We start from the raw sequence: 19,651 nt of genomic DNA on the forward strand, positions 1-19,651 counted from the left end.
TCCTTTTTCCATTCCCTGAATGAATTTTTCTTATTGCCTATCGCTTCCTTCACTATTTTAGTCATCCATACTGGGTCTTTTGTTCGACCCTTTTTGCACCCCTTTCTGAATCTGGGGATGTGCAGATTTTGTGCCTCGCTCACTGTGTCTTTGAAAAAAGACCAGGCATGTTCTACTGTTTGCCATTTTTTGGAAGTGTTCCTAAGTTTCTTCCTTACCATTTCCCTCATTGCTTCATAGTTTCCTTTCCTGAAGTTGAAAGATGTCGCTATGGTTCTCTTTCTGTTCGGTATGCCTACTTCAACCTTGAACTTGATCATATTATGATCACTGTTTCCCAACGGTCCCACTACTTCCACTTCCTTTGCAGGTCCCCTTAGTCCATTTAGGATTAAATCCAGAGTGGCATTTCCTCTCGTCGGTTCTCTAACAAGCTGTTCCATGAAGCAATCTTGTATAGCCTCCAGGAATTCTGTCTCCCTAGCGCATCTTGAGCTTCCAAAACTCCAGTCTATCCCAGGATAGTTGAAATCTCCCATAACAACTGTGTAACCACTTTTGCATTCTCGCTTCATCTCGGCATCCATTTCTTTATCGCTATCTCCGGTTTGCCCGGGTGGACGATAGTATAGGCCCATCTTTATTTCATGCCCTTTCCTACCCGGTATTTTAACCCATAGCGATTCCAGTTTGTTGATCATCTCTGCTGTGTCCATTCTTGTCGATTGTATGCTTTCTTTTATGTATAGGGCTATTCCTCCTCCTTTCTGACCTGACCTATCCCGGCGATAGAGCTTGTACCCCGGCAGTGCTGTATCCCATTTGTTTTCCTCATTCCACCACGTTTCAGAGATTCCAATGATGTCTATGTCCTCTGCATTAGCCATGGCTTCTAGCTCCCCCATTTTGTTTCTTAAACTCCTTGCATTAGTATATATGCAGTTTAGATCCTGGCGTTTTGTCGTCTTCATTTCTTTTCCCTGTGCTTCAGTCTTTGGTGTCTTCTCTTTTGCTACAATCTTTCTAACCTCCTCTTCTGGGTTAGTTGACTCCTGTAATTTGTCTCTTGTTTCTTCCCTGCCTTTTTTCCCCTCAGTATCTTCACGGGATACCTTCTTCCGAATCATCGACGCTAGGTCGACTGTCGGCTTTCCCCTTTCTCTTAGTTTAAAGCCTGTTCTATTCCTCTCTTGACGTTGTTTGCTAGAAGTCTTGTTCCCGCCACGCTCAGGTGCAGTCCATCTCTCCTGTAGAGCTTGCTCTTGCCCCAGAACGTTGTCCAGTTCCTCACGAAGTGGAACCCTTCTTCCTCACACCATCTCCTCATCCATGCATTTATTGATTGTAGTTCTTCCTGCCTTTTCACATCTGCCCTTGGTACCGGTAGGATCTCTGAGAATGCTATCTTCTGGGTCCTCATCTTCAGTTTCCTTCCTAGAATCTTGAACTGTTCTATCAGCGTGCCTCTTCTGTAGTCTCTCCTGCTGACATCATTCGTCCCGATGTGGATCATTACTGCGGTCTCTTCCGTCTCCGCTCCTTCCAGGACCTTCCCAATTTTGTCCACGATGTCCTTGGTTCTCGCTCCTTGGACGAAGCCTTCTCCACATGATTGGCAGCCTTCATATCATTGCTAATGATCACTCCTAAATCACGTTCCACCGTGGTCCTGGACAAGGTTTCACCATTTAGTGTGTAAGTTCTGTGTGGATTTTTTTGCCTAGGTGCGTTACTTTACATTTTTTAGCATTGAAGCCTAACTGCCAAGTTGATGACCACTGTTCCAGCTGCCGTAGGTCCTGCGTCATAAAGTCAGGCACACTGTTTTTGTCTACTATGTTGCATAGTTTGGCGGCGTTGGCAAACAATGATACTTTTCCTCTAAGCCCTTGGGTCAAATCTCCTATGAATAAATTGAATAGAATCGGCCCTAAGATGGAGCCCTGAGGTACTCCACTCGTTACTGCTGACGTTTTGGAGGGGGTACCGTTTACCATCACCCTTTGATGCCTACCATCTAGCCAATCCCTTACCCATTTAGTGAATGTATCCCCTAATTCCATCGATTTTAGTTTGTTCAACAGTCTGCGGTGTGGGACGCTATCATCACACCGCAGACTGTTGAACAAACTAAAATTGATGGGATTAGGGGATACATTCACTAAATGGGTAAGGGATTGGCTAGATGGTAGGCTTCAAAGGGTGATGGTAAACGGTACCCCCTCCAAAACGTCAGCAGTGACGAGTGGAGTACCTCAGTGCTCCGTCTTTGTGGTCCCCAGTTATGTCTAGCATCATCTCTAGCAGGAACAAATGTAATATATTCTAATCACAAAATAGAAAATAAAATTATTTTTTTCCTACCTTTTGTTGTTTCATCATTTTATTCTTCAAATCATATTGGTCTTAGGCGCTAGCCTCTGTTTTCTTTTTGTCTTCTCTTAACTCACTTGCCAGGGTCTCCTGCTCACCATTCATCTTCTATGTATTTCCCATGTTCGGAATCTCCCTTCTCTGTCTCCTATACATCCCTTTCTAGTATTTCTCCTGTGCCCATCTCCCTGCCTTCATCATCTCACCATTCTATGATCCCCTCCCCCTGTGTTCAGTATCACTCCTCATGGTTTTAAAATGGCAAAAAATCCCTGTGACTCCCCTACTGGCCAGCCTTTTTGCGCCTCCTACACTGGGTCTACAAGCATCTTAAAAGCAGAATAGATTTGTAGATTCAGGAAGTTTCCCTGTATACCTCCTTCTTATATGTTCCTTTATATGGCTTTCATTTACAAACTGAAGGCAGCAGCAGAGCTCTCTGGATAAGGAGTAGTTGAAAACCTGGAATAGATTCCTTCTGCTTGACTCGCGAGCATGGGGAGAAAACCCTACTATCCAAAATGAGATACATATCTACTAGCAAAAAGATTAGCAAGGTAAGAGCCTAATCACTTTTTAGGGTGGTAAGCATGTAAGTATAGTACGTTTTGGGGAAGTTTTGGAGGACTTACCTTACAGAAGGGAGTTAATGGTGAGATGTACACCTGGCACCCTTTATGTGAAATTCACAGCTTTGGCCTCCATGATGTCCCACAGCTCTGTCTGTGTGGCCAGTCCATTACAAAGCTGGCCCTTCCCATGTCCAAATGGTTTGCTTTTGGATGTTTTGAACTTAGATGGTTTTGTGGTTGAAAATGCCGAATAGAGTTGGGACATGCTAGGGATTGGACAACCTCGCGGCCAAGATGTCTATGTAGATGATTTTAAAAAACAAATGTTTGGACATCTTGCAATGTTGCTGGATTCGAAAATGGCCTTTTCTCCACCTCCAACTTTGGAAGTCTTGTGGGAAACATCCAAATTCAGACTTATCCCCCCCCTTTTTTTTTTTTTTTTTTACAAAACTTTTTACAAAACTGTAGTGCATTTTTTAGCGTCTGTTGTGGCGGTAACAGCTCCAATGCTCATAGGAATTCTATGAGTGTCGGAGCTGTTACCATCATGAATGACACTAAAATCCTCACGCTGTCCTTAACATATAATGCTACGCCTCCACCAATTCGATCTACCCTATTGCTACAATATAGCTTCTACCGTGGTATGACAGTGTCTCATTATTTATCTTCCTTCCATGAGGTCTCAGAGATGCCTATTATGTCCTTAACATATAATGGTACGCCTCCACCAATTCGATCTACCCTATTGCTACAATATAGCTTCTACCGTGGTATGACGGTGTCTCATTGTTTATCTTCCTTCCATGAGGTCTCAGAGATGCCTATTATATCAATCTTTTCATTTAATGCAATATATTCTTTCTCTCCCATCTTATTTCTTAGGCTTCTGACATTTGTATACAGACATTTCAAACAATGTTTGTCATATCTGTTTACAATTTGCTCTGTATTTGGCATGGATAATTTGCAATCTTTAAAATAATACTGCTGTGTATTTAAGGAAATCTAGTCTACTGTGGCCTGTGTTGCATCCTCACTATCGGGATGCTCTGTCTTCCCTTTTATAGTGATATCTTTTAAAGATACCTTGTTCCAAACCATGCTCATTTGAGTGACTATCGGCCTTCCTCCAGTTTCTAGTTTAAAAGCTGCTCTGTCTCCTTTTAAAATGTTGATGCCAGCAACCTGGTTCCACTGACTATGAGGTTGATATTCAGTGGAGCATATAACTGGCTATTTAACATTATATATAGTGGCAGATATTTATATAATTCCCACTTTGAAAATCCACATGTTTCTTTAAATTGTCAATTATATGCTTAAAATTTTTATACTGGGGAAGCATTTCCTTGAGGGCGCAGTGATAGGAGACCAGGGAGTTATCTGTGAGCTGTTTTGCCTTCTGTTCCCTTGGAGTGTCTCTCCCAATACTGCAGTGCCTATTGCTAACAGGCACTGAAACTGGACACCCACAACATCGGTCCTGCAGCCCGGGAGATAAGTAGTGCCTCCTCCTGTGGCATATTGGGGAAGCATTTCCTGGAGGGCGCAGTGATAGGAGACCAGGGAGTTATCTGTGAGCTGTTTTGCCTTCTGTTCCCTTGGAGTGTCTCTCCCAATACTGCAGTGCCTATTGCTAACAGGCACTGAAACTGGACACCCACAACATTGGGTCCTGCAGCCCGGGAGATAAGAAGTGCCTCCTCCTGTGTCATATTGGGGAAGCATTTCCTGGAGGGCGCAGTGATAGGAGACCAGGGAGTTATCTGTGAGCTGTTTTGCCTTCTGTTCCCTTGGAGTGTCTCTCCCAATACTGCAGTGCCTATTGCTAACAGGCACTGAAACTGGACACCCACAACATTGGGTCCTGCAGCCCGGGAGATAAGAAGTGCCTCCTCCTGTGGCGTGGCCATAGACGCGCAGCCGGAGGTCATGCCCCTTACGAGCCCCTTGAGAGCCACTGGAGCCTCTGGAGTGTGAACAGCTTTAAGTTAAGTTGAATTTAATTACCTAACTGTGCTATATGCTTGTTCCCTGATTGATATGGGGAAGCGCAAGGGGAAACCTCGGGTCTCAACACCAGTTAGTGTTGGACCTATGGATAAACATTTGTTGTTACCAGGTTCCATGAGGTCAGTAGATAAACCTGACTCATTTTCAGGAGCTTCCCTGAGTTCTCCAGAGCGTACCCCTCCCCTCCCTCCTGATCTTCCCAGGAACTTGGAACCTACAGGTTCGCAAGGGGCTTCTTTTGAAGCCTCCGACCTCCAACAAACTGCGGAGATTGTTGTTTCGCAGATGCCTCAAGTTTTTCCTGGAATAATTAATCAGTCAGAGGGGTTGGAAGAAAATCCAGAGGAAGTTACCTTAAAAGATTTGTGGACTTTGAATACGAGGATGGAGGTGATGTTAAGGAAAGTTACTAATCATGTTCAAGTTTTCTCCAATGAAGTTGTTGATAAATTGGGAAATGTAGATGCTAACATCGGGAATTTAGATCAACGTACGCTTTCTCTTGGAAAGCAGATAAAGAACTTACAGTCATCTTTGATGGCAGTAACAAAAGACTCCCTGAATATTCACTATAAGTTGGAAATGAGTGAGAATCAGGTTAGATCAAGGAATCTGAGATTAGTTAATTTCCCAGTGACTCACTTACTATCTCCTGAGATACTATTGAGAAAGTATCTCAAGGAGATATTAGGGGTCACTAATTCTGACACCATGATGTTCTCTAACTTCTTTTATATACCTCAAAAGAAAAAAGTTCCAGTAGAAGGGGGAATGGATCAATTGAGTACTATAGAGGTAGATTTAACAAAATTTCTTGAAGATTCTCAAGATTTGATCCAAACCCGGGCTACTCTCTTGATTACCTGTGTTAATGAACTAGATAAAACTTTAATGTTGAAGCTATATTTCCAGAATAGAGAGGCAAAATTCTGTGGAGATAAGGTTTTAATGTTCCCTGATGTGGCAAGGGCTACTCAATATAGGAGGAAAGCTTTTTTGGCTTTACGTCCTAAAGTTCTTGAATTGGGTGCAACGTTTTTCCTTAAATTTCCCTGTAAATGTATTCTGCATCTTCAAGACAAAGATTATGTGTTTTGGGAACCTTCCCAATTAGAACTTTTTCTTAAAGGAAGGAAACAAGACTAATTACTAGCTTTCTTTAGTGGGGGGTTTATATAATAGCGTCCTAAGAGGTATATAGGTTTTTGAAGGGGGATAAGTCTGTTCTTTTTTCTTCCTCTCTCCATATCTATTTTGTATTTCCTGTTAAGTTTATATGAATAATGAGATGTCTTCCTTCATTAGTGGGCTAGATGGATATGTGCCTAAGGGCGTAAAATTTGGTTTTTGGATAGTGTATAATTTCTTTATAATCCATATCTTATTATGTTTGAATGAATGTAATAAATGTTGAAAATAATCAATAAAAATTTTTTTATATACTATATAACAAAACCACCTTATTCGAAATAAGTCTTGTATGGCTACTTATTTGAAATGAAAACTTTTTTCAAATGAAAATATTATTTTAAATAAAAAGCTTGTTTTTATGTGGTGGTATGCCTCAGATTGTGGAGCAGAACACCCAGTTCAGGGTTTTAATCATATAATCTTATACATGCTCCTATAACATCATAGGTTGCCAACCACCTCCCTATTTTTACTTATTTAGTACTTAAAAGTTATTCAACATGGGACAAGCACAGTGGATTTCTGAGGGCGGAAAGGGGATTGTAGAGCCTGAGCTCTTAGTTTGAATTGGTAGCCTGGACAGCCTATGTGATCTTTTTCTGCCATTCATCATGTTCTCTATTGCCTTATTTCTGTGTTTAACTTCCTCCAATTTGTAACACAGTGAGGCAATCAACACAGGACAATAAAGAATTTGTAAAAAAAAAATAAAATTATTAAATCTTAACTACTCAAAGCTCAATTGGCTGGTTTGTTGTCTAGAATCGGCAGAACGATGCACTGCTGCTAAGCCTCCATTTCATTAAAAGCCCTGACGTAGCGGGAGACCAGTTTGTCCTGCGAAACGCAGGCCGCGTCGGACTTGATAAAAAGAAAGAAATAATTCATTTCAGCAATGGCTCCAAGCAATATTGGCGGTGTAGTTGAATCGCTTAAATACAGTGTTTGTGAGATAAGTCCCGCTCTTTAAATATGAATTTTGAAATATTTTTTTTAAAAAAAAAAAGGAGTTTGCATTACACCAGTCTGCTGTATTCCTATTGAAATAACTTGTGTGGCAAATGAAATAATGTGAAGAAAACTAATCGTTGTTTGAAATTTATAGGCAGCAATTTTTCTTTTTATAAATTGAGCTTTGAGTAATTTATTAAAATTGAATAAAGTTTAAGCACTTTATAAGTAAAAATAGGGAGGTGGTTGGCAACCTATGATGTTATAGGAGCATGTATAAGATTGAGGGCTCCTTTTACTAAGCCGCGTTAGGGCTTTAACATGCATAATAATTATAATAATAACAGGACCGTGAAGTTCTATGTGATTTACAATGATTAGAAATGTTACAGATTGAATGGAATAAATAAAGTTCAGACTTAGTGATTGATAGTTCTAGCGATCGTTTGTTGAGGACTAAGATTGTATAGGTTGGTTTCCTAAGTACTTCAGGAACAGATGTGTTTTTAGGCGTTTCCTGAATTCCCTATAGGTAGTAGGCACAAGTAATTGTTCTAGGTCTTTACCCCATAGTGCTGCTTGATGTGAGAAAAGATATTGGTGATGACTTTTAAGTTTACAACCTCTAACCGGTGGAGAAACAAAGTTCGGGTGTGAAAGAGAAAAGGTCTGTTATATATTTAGGGGCTAAGGCGTAAAGTACCTTGAAGCAAAAACAACCAAATTTGAATTTCACACGTGCTTCCATCGGCAGCCAGTGTTGATAGGAAGATGTTACGTGGTCAAACTTCTTCAGTTCACAAAGTACAACAAGGACAATGAACAACAAGGAGGGGAATTGTTGTTCATTGTTAGCGGCAGTGAGGTTTATGATAGTTTACTCTACATTATTTGTGGTATATTTTTTATCCTTTTTTACCATGGACCCCTGACGAAGGTTTGTCCGAAACACGGACCGTGTCGGGTCCCTTGTTTGGTAAAAGGGTTTTTATTATACTTTTTGATTTGTCACAATAAATTTTGCCTGCATCTTGTACATATCTGCAGTTGTTTTGTTTGTTTTCCGGTTGGTGTTTTTCCTGCAGACAAGGTTGGACCTTTCCCCTCTCTTTTGTTGCTTTGATCATGTTTAACTTTGCCAGCCAATTGTGACCCTTCTCCACGATTTGTTTAGCAAGTTAGCTTTTTCCTCATCAGTTTCCATATAGTGGTTTATAGCTTCTTTTAATCTCACAATTCCATTTTTTGTCTTCCTTCTTTCAGTGATATACCTGAAAAAATTTTGTCAACAATTTTTACATTTCTAGCTATTTGCTCTTCCACTTACACCAGATATATCTCTCGCTTGGCTTCTTTCAGTTTCATCCGGTATTCCTTTCTGTGCTCCTCTAATTGAGTTTTTTTGTATTTCACAAACGCCAAATCCTATTGCCTTTATTTTCTCCATCACTTCTGTGGAAAACAATATCAGTTTCCTTTTTCCTTTTTCTCTTGCTTTTGTTTATTTTCCTCACATAAAGGTTGTTGTCCAATTTTATTGCTCCTTTCAGTTTAGACCACTATTTTTCCACTTCTCATATATTATCCCATCCTATTGGCTTTCTTCAGGTATTCCCTCATTTTACTAAAGTTCGCATGCTTGAAATCTAGGACTTTGAGTTTAGTGTGGCCATCCTCAATGTATCTGTTACATCAAACCAAACTGCTTGATGATCACTGCCACCCAGCTGGGCACCAACTTGGACGCTAGATACAGTTTCCCCCTTTGTGAGCACCAGATTCAGCATTGCCTCTTCTATCATGGGTTCTGTCACTATTTGCCTGAGGAGAGTACTGTATTTTGAAACAGTGGAGTGCCACAGGGGTCTGTACTAGGACCGGTGTTACCGTGTTTCCCCGAAAATAAGCCCTAGCAGGATTTTGGGGGGTAGGTCTTAATATAAGCCCTACCCCAAAAATAAGCCCTAGTCACGGGATTTGCTGGCAGTTCCCCTTCCCTCCCTCCCATCCCTTGTACAGCAGAACCCTTGAGTGAGCACTGCCCCTCCTCCGAACACCCACTCCTGCCGCGTAGTCGAACCCCCATCCTTTCCTCCCTACCATCTGAACCTTGCCGACTGTGAGCGAGCCCTAGTGCATACCTCCCTAAGCAGCGTGGGGCCGGCAGCACTCTGAATAAGCTGCTTCGGCCTTGTCTGCCAGTTAATTCACTCTGTCACATTACTGATGGCATCATCAATAACATGGCAGAGTGAATTCACAATCGGACAAGGCCGAAGCAGCTTATTCAGAGTGCTGCCGGCCCCACGCTGCTTAGGGAGGTATGTAGGGCTTGCTCATGGTCGGCGGGATTTGGATGGGAGGGAGGCAAGGATGGGGGTTCAGCTGCGGGGGTGGGTACTTGGGGGGATGCTTGCTCAAGGGTTCTGCTGCACAAGGGATGGGAGGGAAGGGAAGCTGGGCAAGGGTCCTGCTGTATGAAAGATGGGAAGGAAGGATAGAAGCTGGGTAAGGGTCCTGCTGCACGAGGGATGGGAGGGAGGGGAGGGGAGGAAAGAAGCTGGGTAAGGGTCCTGCTGTATGAGAGAGGGGAGGAAAGATGCTGCACAGGTGGGGGAGAAAAAAAGGAAAGAGGAAGAATTGGGGGAAGGAGAGGAAGGGAGAGATGAACATGTACATACCCTGAAAATAAGACCTAGTGTGGTTTTTGGGCCTAAAATTAATATAAGATACTGTCTTATTTTCAGGGAAACATGGCATTTAACTTATTTATAAATTATCTGGAAATTGGAATGACAAGTAAGGTGGTTAAATTTGCAGATGACACTAAACTGTTCAAAGTTGTTAAAACGCATGAGGATTATAAAAAATTGCAGGCGGACCATACAAAATTGGAAGATTGGGCGTCCAAATGGCAGATGAAATTTAATGTGGACAAATGCAAAGTGATGCACATTGGGAAGAATAACCTGAATCACAGTTACCGGATGCTAGGGTCCACTTTGGGGGTTAGCGCCCAAGAAAAGGATCTGGATATCATTGTAGACAATATGATGAAACCTTCTGTCCAATGTGCGGTTGCGGCGGCTAAAAAAGCAAACAGGATGCTGGGAATTATTAAAAAGGCATGGTTAACAAGACTAAGAATGTTATAATGCCCCTGTATCGCTCCATGGTGCAACCTTATCTGGAGTTTTGTGTTCAATTCTGGTCACCTTATCTCAAGAAAGATATAGTTGCACTAGAAAAGGTTCAAAGAAGAGTGACCAAGATGGTAAAGGGGATGGAACTCCTCTCGTATGAGGAAAGACTAAAACGGTTAGGGCTCTTCATCTTGGAAAAGAGACAGCTCAGGGGAGATATGATTGAAGTCTACAAAATCCTGAGTAGAGTAGAACGGGTACAAGTGGATCGATTTTTCACTCCGTCAAAAATTACAAAGACTTGGGGACACTCAATGAAGTTACAGGGAAATACTTTTAAAACCAATAGGAGGAAATTTTTTTTCACTTGGAGAATAGTTAAGCTCTGGAACACATTGCCAGAGGATGTGGTAAGAGCGGATAGCGTAGCTGGTTTTAAGAAAGATTTGGACAAGTTCCTGGAAGAAAAGTCCATAGTCTGTTGAGAAAGACATTGGGGAAGTCACTGCTTGCCCTGCATTGGTTAGAATGGAATATTGCTACACTTTGGGTTTTGGTCAGGTACTAGTGATCTGGATTGGCCACTGTGAGAACGGGCTACTGGGCTTGATGGACCATTGGTCTAACCCAGTAAGGCTATTCTTATGAAAGGCATCCACAATCTCTGCTTCTTTCCGATTCCGCAAACAGAACTTTACAATCCACATCCAGCAGGTTGAAATCACCCAGTAGTAGCACCTCCCCTTTCTTTCCCAACTTCTGGATATCTGCAATCAGATCTTTAACTAATTGCTCTGATTGTGTCGGAGCTCTTTAGACAGCTTCCATGTAGATAGAATTTCCCACTTCTCTTTTCAATGCTATCCATATCTCTTCCTCCTTTTCCCAGGCCCCTTGTATTTCAGCCACATAGAGAACTGCTTCTCCATATTTTTGGCCCTCCCTTTTCTTCCTAAATATATTATATCCTGATATGTTAGCATTCCATCCATGGTAATCACTGAACCATTTCTCTTGATAGCAACAATATCTACAGTAAGTCTGCCTCTTAACATCAGGGCCTGCAGATCATGAACTTTGTTCCTTAGACTGTGAGTGTTTGTGGTCATTGCTTTCCATCTACCATTCAATGGTAGTCTCGTATTTTGTACAGTCTCGCTTTCTACTGCATTGCTAAGATGTGAATTGTTAAGATTGTTGTTTACATTGCTATCTTTACTATTGTGATATCTTGTCTTTTGCTTTAAATGGCCACTAGAAGTGACCTGCATTTACATGCGACCCTCTTCTTCTAGTTTAAATGCTTATAAACATATTGCCTGAATTTCTCAGGAAGGATTTGTTTTCCTGTCATAGTAAGATGCAGTTCATCATTACAAAATATAGGCTTTTGTTTTTCCATGTGTTGTCCCAACTTCCTATGTACCTAAAGCCATTTTGATGACACTAGGCTCTGAGCCACCTATTGAAGTTCTCGGTATTTTGTAATCTTTCCGCTTCCTTTTCATAAGTAGGCAGTAGTTCTGAAAAATTCTACAGTCTTTACAAAAGGTTTTAACCCCACCCCCAGCTCCCAAAAAGCTTTCTGCGCTTCAAGCGCGTATTGTTGACAAGGTCATTTGTTTTCAGGTGGATAACAACATCAGTGTTAGAATTCTTAGGTTTTTTTTTCTTTTAATTATAATCAGTATTTGCTGGGTACACCTGGTACCTGAGGATCCTGGAAGACATTTCACTATTTTGGGCTCTTTGAACTGCATTCCAAGGTTAGTACCCTTGATGATGGAATCCCCTATTTGCAATAATTTTCCTGATTGAGCTGGAGCTTTTTTATTTGTGCTGCGGAGGTGCTTTACTTTTTGAGCTAAGTTCACTGGTTCTTGTTTCACCTCATTTCTTTTTTCCACCTCAATTCTGTTTTCTGGAGCATCATAATGCACCAGTAATCAAAGGACAAACTGTAAGTTGTTTTGCAAAGCTGACATAAGTAAATCATTTCTAAAGTTTCTAAATTTGTCACAAAGCTTTGAGGTGTCATACAGAGCACTGGAGCTCAGTGGAGTACCAAGGGGGGGGGAGGGGTGCGTCCGCCCCGAGTGCAGCCTTAGGGGGGTGCACAGCCGGCCAGGTCCCTTTACCTTCGTGGCGCTTCCCACCCGCCCGACCGACCGACAGCAGGCCCGGTCCAACAAACCTCCCTGCCCTGTGGCCGCGAGTCTAAATTACCTTCTTACAGCAGCTAGAGTATTGAAGCTGCATGTGGCTGCTTTAAAGGTCATCTCTGACGCAACCGGAAGTTGCGTCAGAGATGACCTTTACAGCAGCCATATGCAGCTACAACGCTTGGCTGCTGTAAGAAGGTAATTTAGACTCGTGGCCACAGGGTAGGGAGATTTGTAGGACCGGGCCTGTTGTCGGTCGGGCGGAGGGGGGGGGGGGGAGAGAGAGAGAAAGGGAGGAAAGGTGGAGTGGAGAGGGAAATGGGTAAAACAGAGGAGGGAGAAGGACGCTGAAAGCACATGGGGAAGACAGAGGGGGGAGAAGGATGCTGACAGGACATGGGGAAGACGGGGGGGAGAAGGACACTGAAAGGAAATGGGGAAGAGAGAGTGGGGAGAAGACGCTGAAGGGAAATGGGGAAGAGAGAGTGGGGAGAAGACGCTGAAGGGAAATGGGGAAGAGAGAATGGGGAAAAGGCGCTGGCAGGGAAGAAGACATAGATGCCAGACTATGGGGGGAGCAGAGGGAAGAAGATGGGTGCCAGACCAATTTGGAAGGGGGGAGAAAGGGAGAGGCACAGTAACAGAGCAAATGGAAGACGCAGAGAGAAGAGACAGTGGATGGAAGGAATTGAATGAGAACATGAGGAAAGCAGAAACCAGACAACAAAGATAGAAAAAAATTATATTTCTTTTTCTTTTTTTGCTTCAGGATAAAGTAGTATATTAGTTGTGTTGATAAAAATTTATAAACAAAGCCCTGCCAGCTGAACATCTCTTTCTCCAGTTCAGCAGCCAGAACTTTGTTTATAACGAAGGAATAAGCTAAATATTGCAGTACTGAGGCTTGTACAGATGCTGCGGGGACAGTGACGGGGCGGTGAATGGGATGGCGGTGACAGTGCGGTGAAGGGGACGGTGCAGTGACAGGGACAGATTTTTTTCCCCGTGCCATTTTCTAGTGCTCACGTCAAAAGCTTCCCTCTGACTCAGCTTCCTGTTTCCGCTTTTGACTGAGCACCGTGTTGCCAATCTAAAGTTCTGTTGATGCCAGGGGTAGAAGGAGGCCCGTTGCCGATATTAAGTGTCATCACGGAGGGGGGTGGGGGTTGCAGATCTTGCTGCCAAAATCAGAAAGGTGAGGAAGGGAGAAAGATGGGCCTGTGGTGGATGGAGATTGAGAGAAGGGGGCAGATGATGGAAGTGGGGAGAAATGGGTGAGAGAAGAGGGCAGATGATGGAAGTAGGGAGAAGGGGCAGATGATGGAAGTGGGGAGATAGAAGAGGGCAGATGATGGGGGAAAAGGATTGAGTTAGGGAAATACTGGAGGGGGTGAGGGAAAGAGGTGGCGATCTGTAGGTAGACAGTAAAAAAGGAAATTGATGAGAGGGTAGTAAGAATGTAATCTAGATGGATGCAGAAAATAAATTGAAAATGAGGGAAGAAAGGGATTGCAGAAGAGAGGTGTGGGAGAGGGAAGGAGAGGAGAGAGATGCCAGACCAATGGGGAAAGGAGAGATGGAAGGGGAGCCATACAGTTTCTGGAAGGGCCATAGAAGGAGAGAAGATGGGGGGGGGAGGATGCTCGCAAATCGAGTCAACACTCGGTTTGCGAGATAAGTTTTGCGAGAATGTTTTGCTCGTCTTGAAAAACACTCGCAAACTGAGGTTTGACTGTATTACTGCTTAGGGATTTTTCATACTGTTTTAATAGGCACGTCTTCCCTCCCCACTGCTCCTGATTGCATCATTGCACCAACAGTCCAGAGGCTATGAACAATATACTAGAGCTCCTTCCTGAACTTTTATTATAGGCTCTAAATTCAGTTACTAGTCATTCTTGAGCAATGACCATGTCTCTGCTCCTCTTTTAGGGTTTATGAAAGCAATTTTCACTGCATCTCTAGTCTCTGCCCACATGAAGTGCTGAACATTCAAATGGGAAATTGAGCCAAGAATTGGGCTGGTCTTGTTTGCATATGCAAATGCATAAGTAATTAAAAATGTCTCATTTGGAAAAATTACTTTATCAGTGCTGCAAATACAACACATTTTCTCTTTCAACATTTCACTTGAAAAACGTACTAGAAACAGGGAAAGTATTTTACTACGATTTATAAAGAAGCAGTGTATTAATTTGAGTAATGTAAAAAGGACTTGTTCTGACAGAGGGAGACAATGTGCTTTCTGCTTCATTGAGTAGGCTATTAGATTGATCTGTCATGTTTCAAGAAAGATGATCCTGGTTTAAAAATAAGTGTCGTGAAGAGCATCAGTTCAGTTAGCACTGATAATTCATGATTATTGGTCAGAAAAGTGCTGCTCTTGTAAAATGACGTTTATCACATGGGTTAGAATTTGTTCAAAGTGGATTGGATTTATTACATTTGATAATACCGCTAGTATGTGAGTATTAAGGCCCAAATTCTGTAACCAGCGTCTAAAGTTAGGCACCTATTTCGGAGGCGCCCACCTAGATAAGGTGCCTATCTAAATTGAATAACAAGCTCAATTAAGCTTTTTAATCAGCACTGATTGAAACATAGGCACCTATCAAGAAAGTGAATCTGTAACAAGGCGCCTCTAGAAATTTAGGCAGCCTTCCAAAAAAATAGGCGCTATGCATGTTGGGCGTGGGCATGGCTACGTATTAGGCACCTTCTTACAGAATCACTGCTCTTAAGCCTGCTTAAGCACTCACATAGGCGCCTAACTTTTAGTTGTGCCTAAAGCTGGCTTATTTATTAGGCGCCTCCAAAATAGGTGCCGCTCAGCATGATTCACTAAACAGCACCCAATTTTACTTGAATCGCGCTGAACAGTACCTATATCGGCGCCTAACTTTTGGGCGCTTCTTATAGAATTTGCCCTTAAGTGGGTTACAATACTACTACAATAGAAGTGTAGGTTACAAAAAAACACCAACAAACAAAACAACAAGCTAAAATGCATTAGAGGGCAGAAGAAAGGCGAAAAGGTCGATAAAGAGCATGAAAGCGCAGGATATGAGAAAGAGGGCAGGGGTAATGAAGATATGAGAATCTGAAATACAAGATCAAAAGATAAGTAAGTGGTTCTGATTCTGCTTGAAGTAGTATCTCTGGGATTCCAGAAAAAAATGACCAGTTATGCAATAGAATAGATGTAACTTGAAATAATGTTGAAAATGAATATGTTTATGCTTGCTTTCTGCCCTGATTGGCTTGTTAGCCAGTTTAGCTGGGAGCACATCTTGGATCGGCACACAAAAATCAGTGCTCTATTTTGGGTGCCATATATAGAATCTGGGGGAAGACTTATTATTTGCTTTTTGTACCTGATTCCTTGAATGTTGTTGCATTTTGATATGTGTAGTTGATATGTGTTGGTGTTTCTTCCTATTTCAGATCTTTTATTGTAAACCATCTGGAATTACCAGTGATATAACCAGTCTGTAAATGTTTTAAAATTACATAAGTGTTACAGTGGGTGTTTTTATATCGCTTATCATTTATTTCCTTTTCAAAATGCTATGTGCTAAAAAATAAATTTTGAGCATAAATACTATGTAATAGTAAACCTAATATAGCTTGAACATTTACTTGCTATAATTCAAAAGTCATATTAAGCTAGTGTTAATATCAGAAATGTAGTTAAGAAAAAAATTAAAACTAGTATATGTTATAACTTAGTAAATATCTAAGTAATATTTAAATGGTAAATTGGCATTTTTATTAAATGCACATTTTAGATTGGCTTTTTATCTTTTGTTAAAACTTCTATTGATATTGGAAAGTATTCTATAATCCCAGATCACTCTGTTCCTAGGTAACAGGCAAAAGCTGTTTCAGCAGAAGCGTCTTGTCAGGCCAAACCCATGTGGTTTGGTGTTATTCACTATGATCCATATGGTCAGGCTAGAGGCTGTCCCTGGAGGAGTGTTAACACTCAACAAGCCAACCTCTTCATTCCCTTCAGAGTTTTGCAGTGTAGCTCCTGCTGCTTGCCCATGTGTGAATCTTGATTAATTTTTCATTTTTAATGAAGTTTGATTATGTTTATTATTTCACATGATTGACTGGTGCATACTCTATCCCTGTAATTGATAAAGTCTATCTTTCTTCATGTGCTTTTTATTTCTTCAGGGCAAGGTTACAAGATCATGTACTGTGGTTAATGTTAGATTTATTGGTCCCATTAGATATATAAATTATTTCTCTTTCTCTCCACAGGAGGTTATACAGACGCTGACCAAGTTTTGTTTCCCCTTCTATGTGGACAGGTAGTGTTAGATTTTCTAACTTTATAAGTCAAAGCAAGGTAATAAAAGTGGTTTAGAAAATACAAACCATACCATTCTAAATGTTCTGTCTGTTAGCTGTGCTTTAAAACACCATTGGAGTTGAAGTACCCTTTTTTCTGGGTATTTTATAGATGTCATCAAAAGTTTAAATGTTACAGCCTTTCTTTAAGCTTTCTTAAAATACACTTTACATGTTTTTATCCTTTGTTTGGGGAGTTTTCCCATTCCCTACTTCATTCAACTTTGAAATATGTTTTAGTAATAGGAGACAGTTTGTTGTAGTTAATGCAAGATGATCCTTGGGAAATGCATGCCTCCTTTGCATTCTTCTGCCTTTGAAATTGTAAGAATCTGTTACCTCTTTATTTATTTATTTTTTGAAAATCTCTTTATTGATTACTAGAATACAATTCTAACCAGTATAAGCAAAAACAAACACACCTTTTATGAAAATGCAGCGTCACAAATCCATTCCATTCATTTAAATTTAAACAAAGAACTACCATTTGGCCCAAAATGTTATTTACATATAGTAAGATAATAATATAGGTGTAAATATTCAACCAGTGTTTGCCAGCACTTTTTGGCCCCCTGCCAGCTTTATCTCTCGATATTCAGTGCCAGGCCATGTCTGGGCACTGGAATATCCAATATATGTAGTCCGTTAAAATGTATGAGTTTGAGGGGTCCTTTTATCAAGCCACGCTAGCGGGGTTAGCGCGTCGGACATTTCATCATGCGCTAACCCCCGCGGCCGGCTAAAAAACTAACGCCTGCTCAATGCAGGCATTAGCGGCTAGCGCGGCAGGTGGTTTAACGCGTGGTATTATGCGCGTTAAACCCTTACCGAAGTTTGATAAAAGGTCCCCTAAGTGCAATATTCAGCATTTAATTGAATAAAGTGGACTGAATAAAGATTTTATGCAGTCCTATTTATGTGGTTAAGCACTGAATATTGAAGTTAATTGCATAAGTGCTGACTGCATTACCCACAAAATAGCTGATTTTGGCTAAGGCACTAACCAGGCATATTCAGTGGCATTATCTAGTTAAGTGTCTCTGAATGTGCCCAGTTAGCCCTGGACAAGCAATTTAAATGCCTAGAAGCCTTTCCTGGTGGTTTATATTGCTTTGAATGTTGACCCCATAACTGTATATTCAAACTGGAAATAGTATATTGTCCAAATTTTATATTTGAAATAGGTTTTAGCCAAAACTGATGTTTATAGTAGTGTGACGGAACACCATCATTAGCCAATAAAACTGTGTGCCACATTTTAAATCAAAGGGAAGAGAAAAATGGAAAATCAATTCTGAGGTTTAATTAAATGCTGTTTATCTGTGCAGTTGATCAAAGAATAAATCAGCTAATATAAATTTCCCATTGTTCAAAATTAATTTGAACTGTTAAAACAAAACTTTGAAAATATGAATGTGTTTTATATACTATACCAATGTCTTTTTTTCTTCATTAATGTAGCCTTTCTAATACAACCATTAAATGACTATCAATATTAAAGGCTCCTTTTACAAAGCTGTGTTAGGCTTTTATTTTATCACTGGCCGTAGCGATATTAGCTCCAACATTCATAAGAATTATATGAGCATCGGAGCTAATACTTCTACGGTCGGTGTAAAAAAAAAAAAAAGAAGCCTAACACAGCTTTGTAAAAGGGACGGGGGGGGGGGTTGTAAATGTTTTTTTTTTATATTAAAATTGTATGCAAGTTTTATAGCAAATAAAGGTATAATAGAAATATATACAGTCAAACCTCGGTTTGCGAGTAACCCGGTTTGTGAGTGTTTTGCAAGACGAGCAAAACATTCTCGCAAAATGTGTCTCGCAAATTGAGTGTTGACTCGATTTGCGAGCACCCCCCGATAACCGGCATTGCTCCCCCCCGCTCGCAAAGGGCCCCTCCCACTCGAATCGGCACCCCCCCCTGCGAGAACAGGAACTCCCCGCCCAACCAACTTTAACTCACCCCCCCCTTTGGCACCAGCACGCAGCCCACAAGAGCCGGTGCCGCTTGAAGATCTTCTTCCCAGTCTCTGCCGGCTTTGAGCATGCATCTGCGCATGCTCAAGCCCTTCTAATTCTCCCTGTCGCCGAGAATCTCGCGGGGGGATGCCGATTCGAGCGGGGGAGAGGGCCTTTGCGAGCGGGTGGGAGCAGTTCTCGTGCCGGTGCCAGACCGGGGGGGGGGTGGTGAGTTAAAGTTGGTCAGGCAGGGGTGCCTGTTCTCACGGGGGGTGCCGGATCAAGTGGGGGAGGGGGACTTTGCGAGCGGGGGGGGGGGTAGCAGCGCCCTGGCCTCGGGGGGTTGGGTGGGGGGTGGGAACGTATCAAAGCGAGTTTCCATTATTTCCTATGGGGAAACTCGCTTTGATAAATGAGCATTTTGGATTACGAGCTTGCTCCTGGAACGGATTATGCTCGTAATCCAAGGTACCACTGTATTTCCAACATATCTATTTAAAGATTACAGGGAATATTATATATGATGATGATGAAGGCTGCTTTTCTGCATTTACCAGCTGTGTATTTGTATAGAGGCCCTTTTACTAAAATGCACTGAAATCTAGGCTTAAAATATGTGCAAACAGGGAAATTACCACAAACCTCTTTAATGTGGTCATCTGGGGCTCTGTATTTGTGTATTAACCGCACATAAAGGCCCCCCTCTTATCAAGCTGCGGTAGAGCGTTTTAGCGCAGGCCAGTGAGGTAAATTCTCCAGCATTCATAGGAATTGGGCTAAAATGTTCTACCGCCGCTTGATAAAAGGGGGCCAAAGTGTTTAACTCGCATTGTAAAAGAGGTCCTTAGTTCTCTTGTTAAAATTGCCATGTAATTCAATCTTTTTCCCTAGATGATATCTCCAGATAATCTGTTCAGAT

At 41.7% G+C, this 19,651-nt stretch overlaps 1 protein-coding gene across 4 annotated transcripts in view; it reads left to right on the forward strand.

The window, feature by feature from the left end:
• DENND1A (DENN domain containing 1A) overlaps positions 1 to 19,651 on the forward strand; it is a 994,598-nt gene that overhangs the window by 274,801 nt on the left and 700,146 nt on the right. For all 4 annotated transcript variants that reach the window (XM_033960659.1, XM_033960660.1, XM_033960661.1 and 1 more), the window contains one exon: positions 16,681 to 16,730. In XM_033960659.1, the coding sequence (XP_033816550.1) occupies positions 16,681 to 16,730 (50 nt within the window). The remainder of the gene's footprint in view (positions 1 to 16,680; positions 16,731 to 19,651) is intronic.

Source organism: Geotrypetes seraphini, chromosome 10, assembly GCF_902459505.1.
Source record: "Geotrypetes seraphini chromosome 10, aGeoSer1.1, whole genome shotgun sequence".
Taxonomy (NCBI): domain Eukaryota; kingdom Metazoa; phylum Chordata; class Amphibia; order Gymnophiona; family Dermophiidae; genus Geotrypetes; species Geotrypetes seraphini.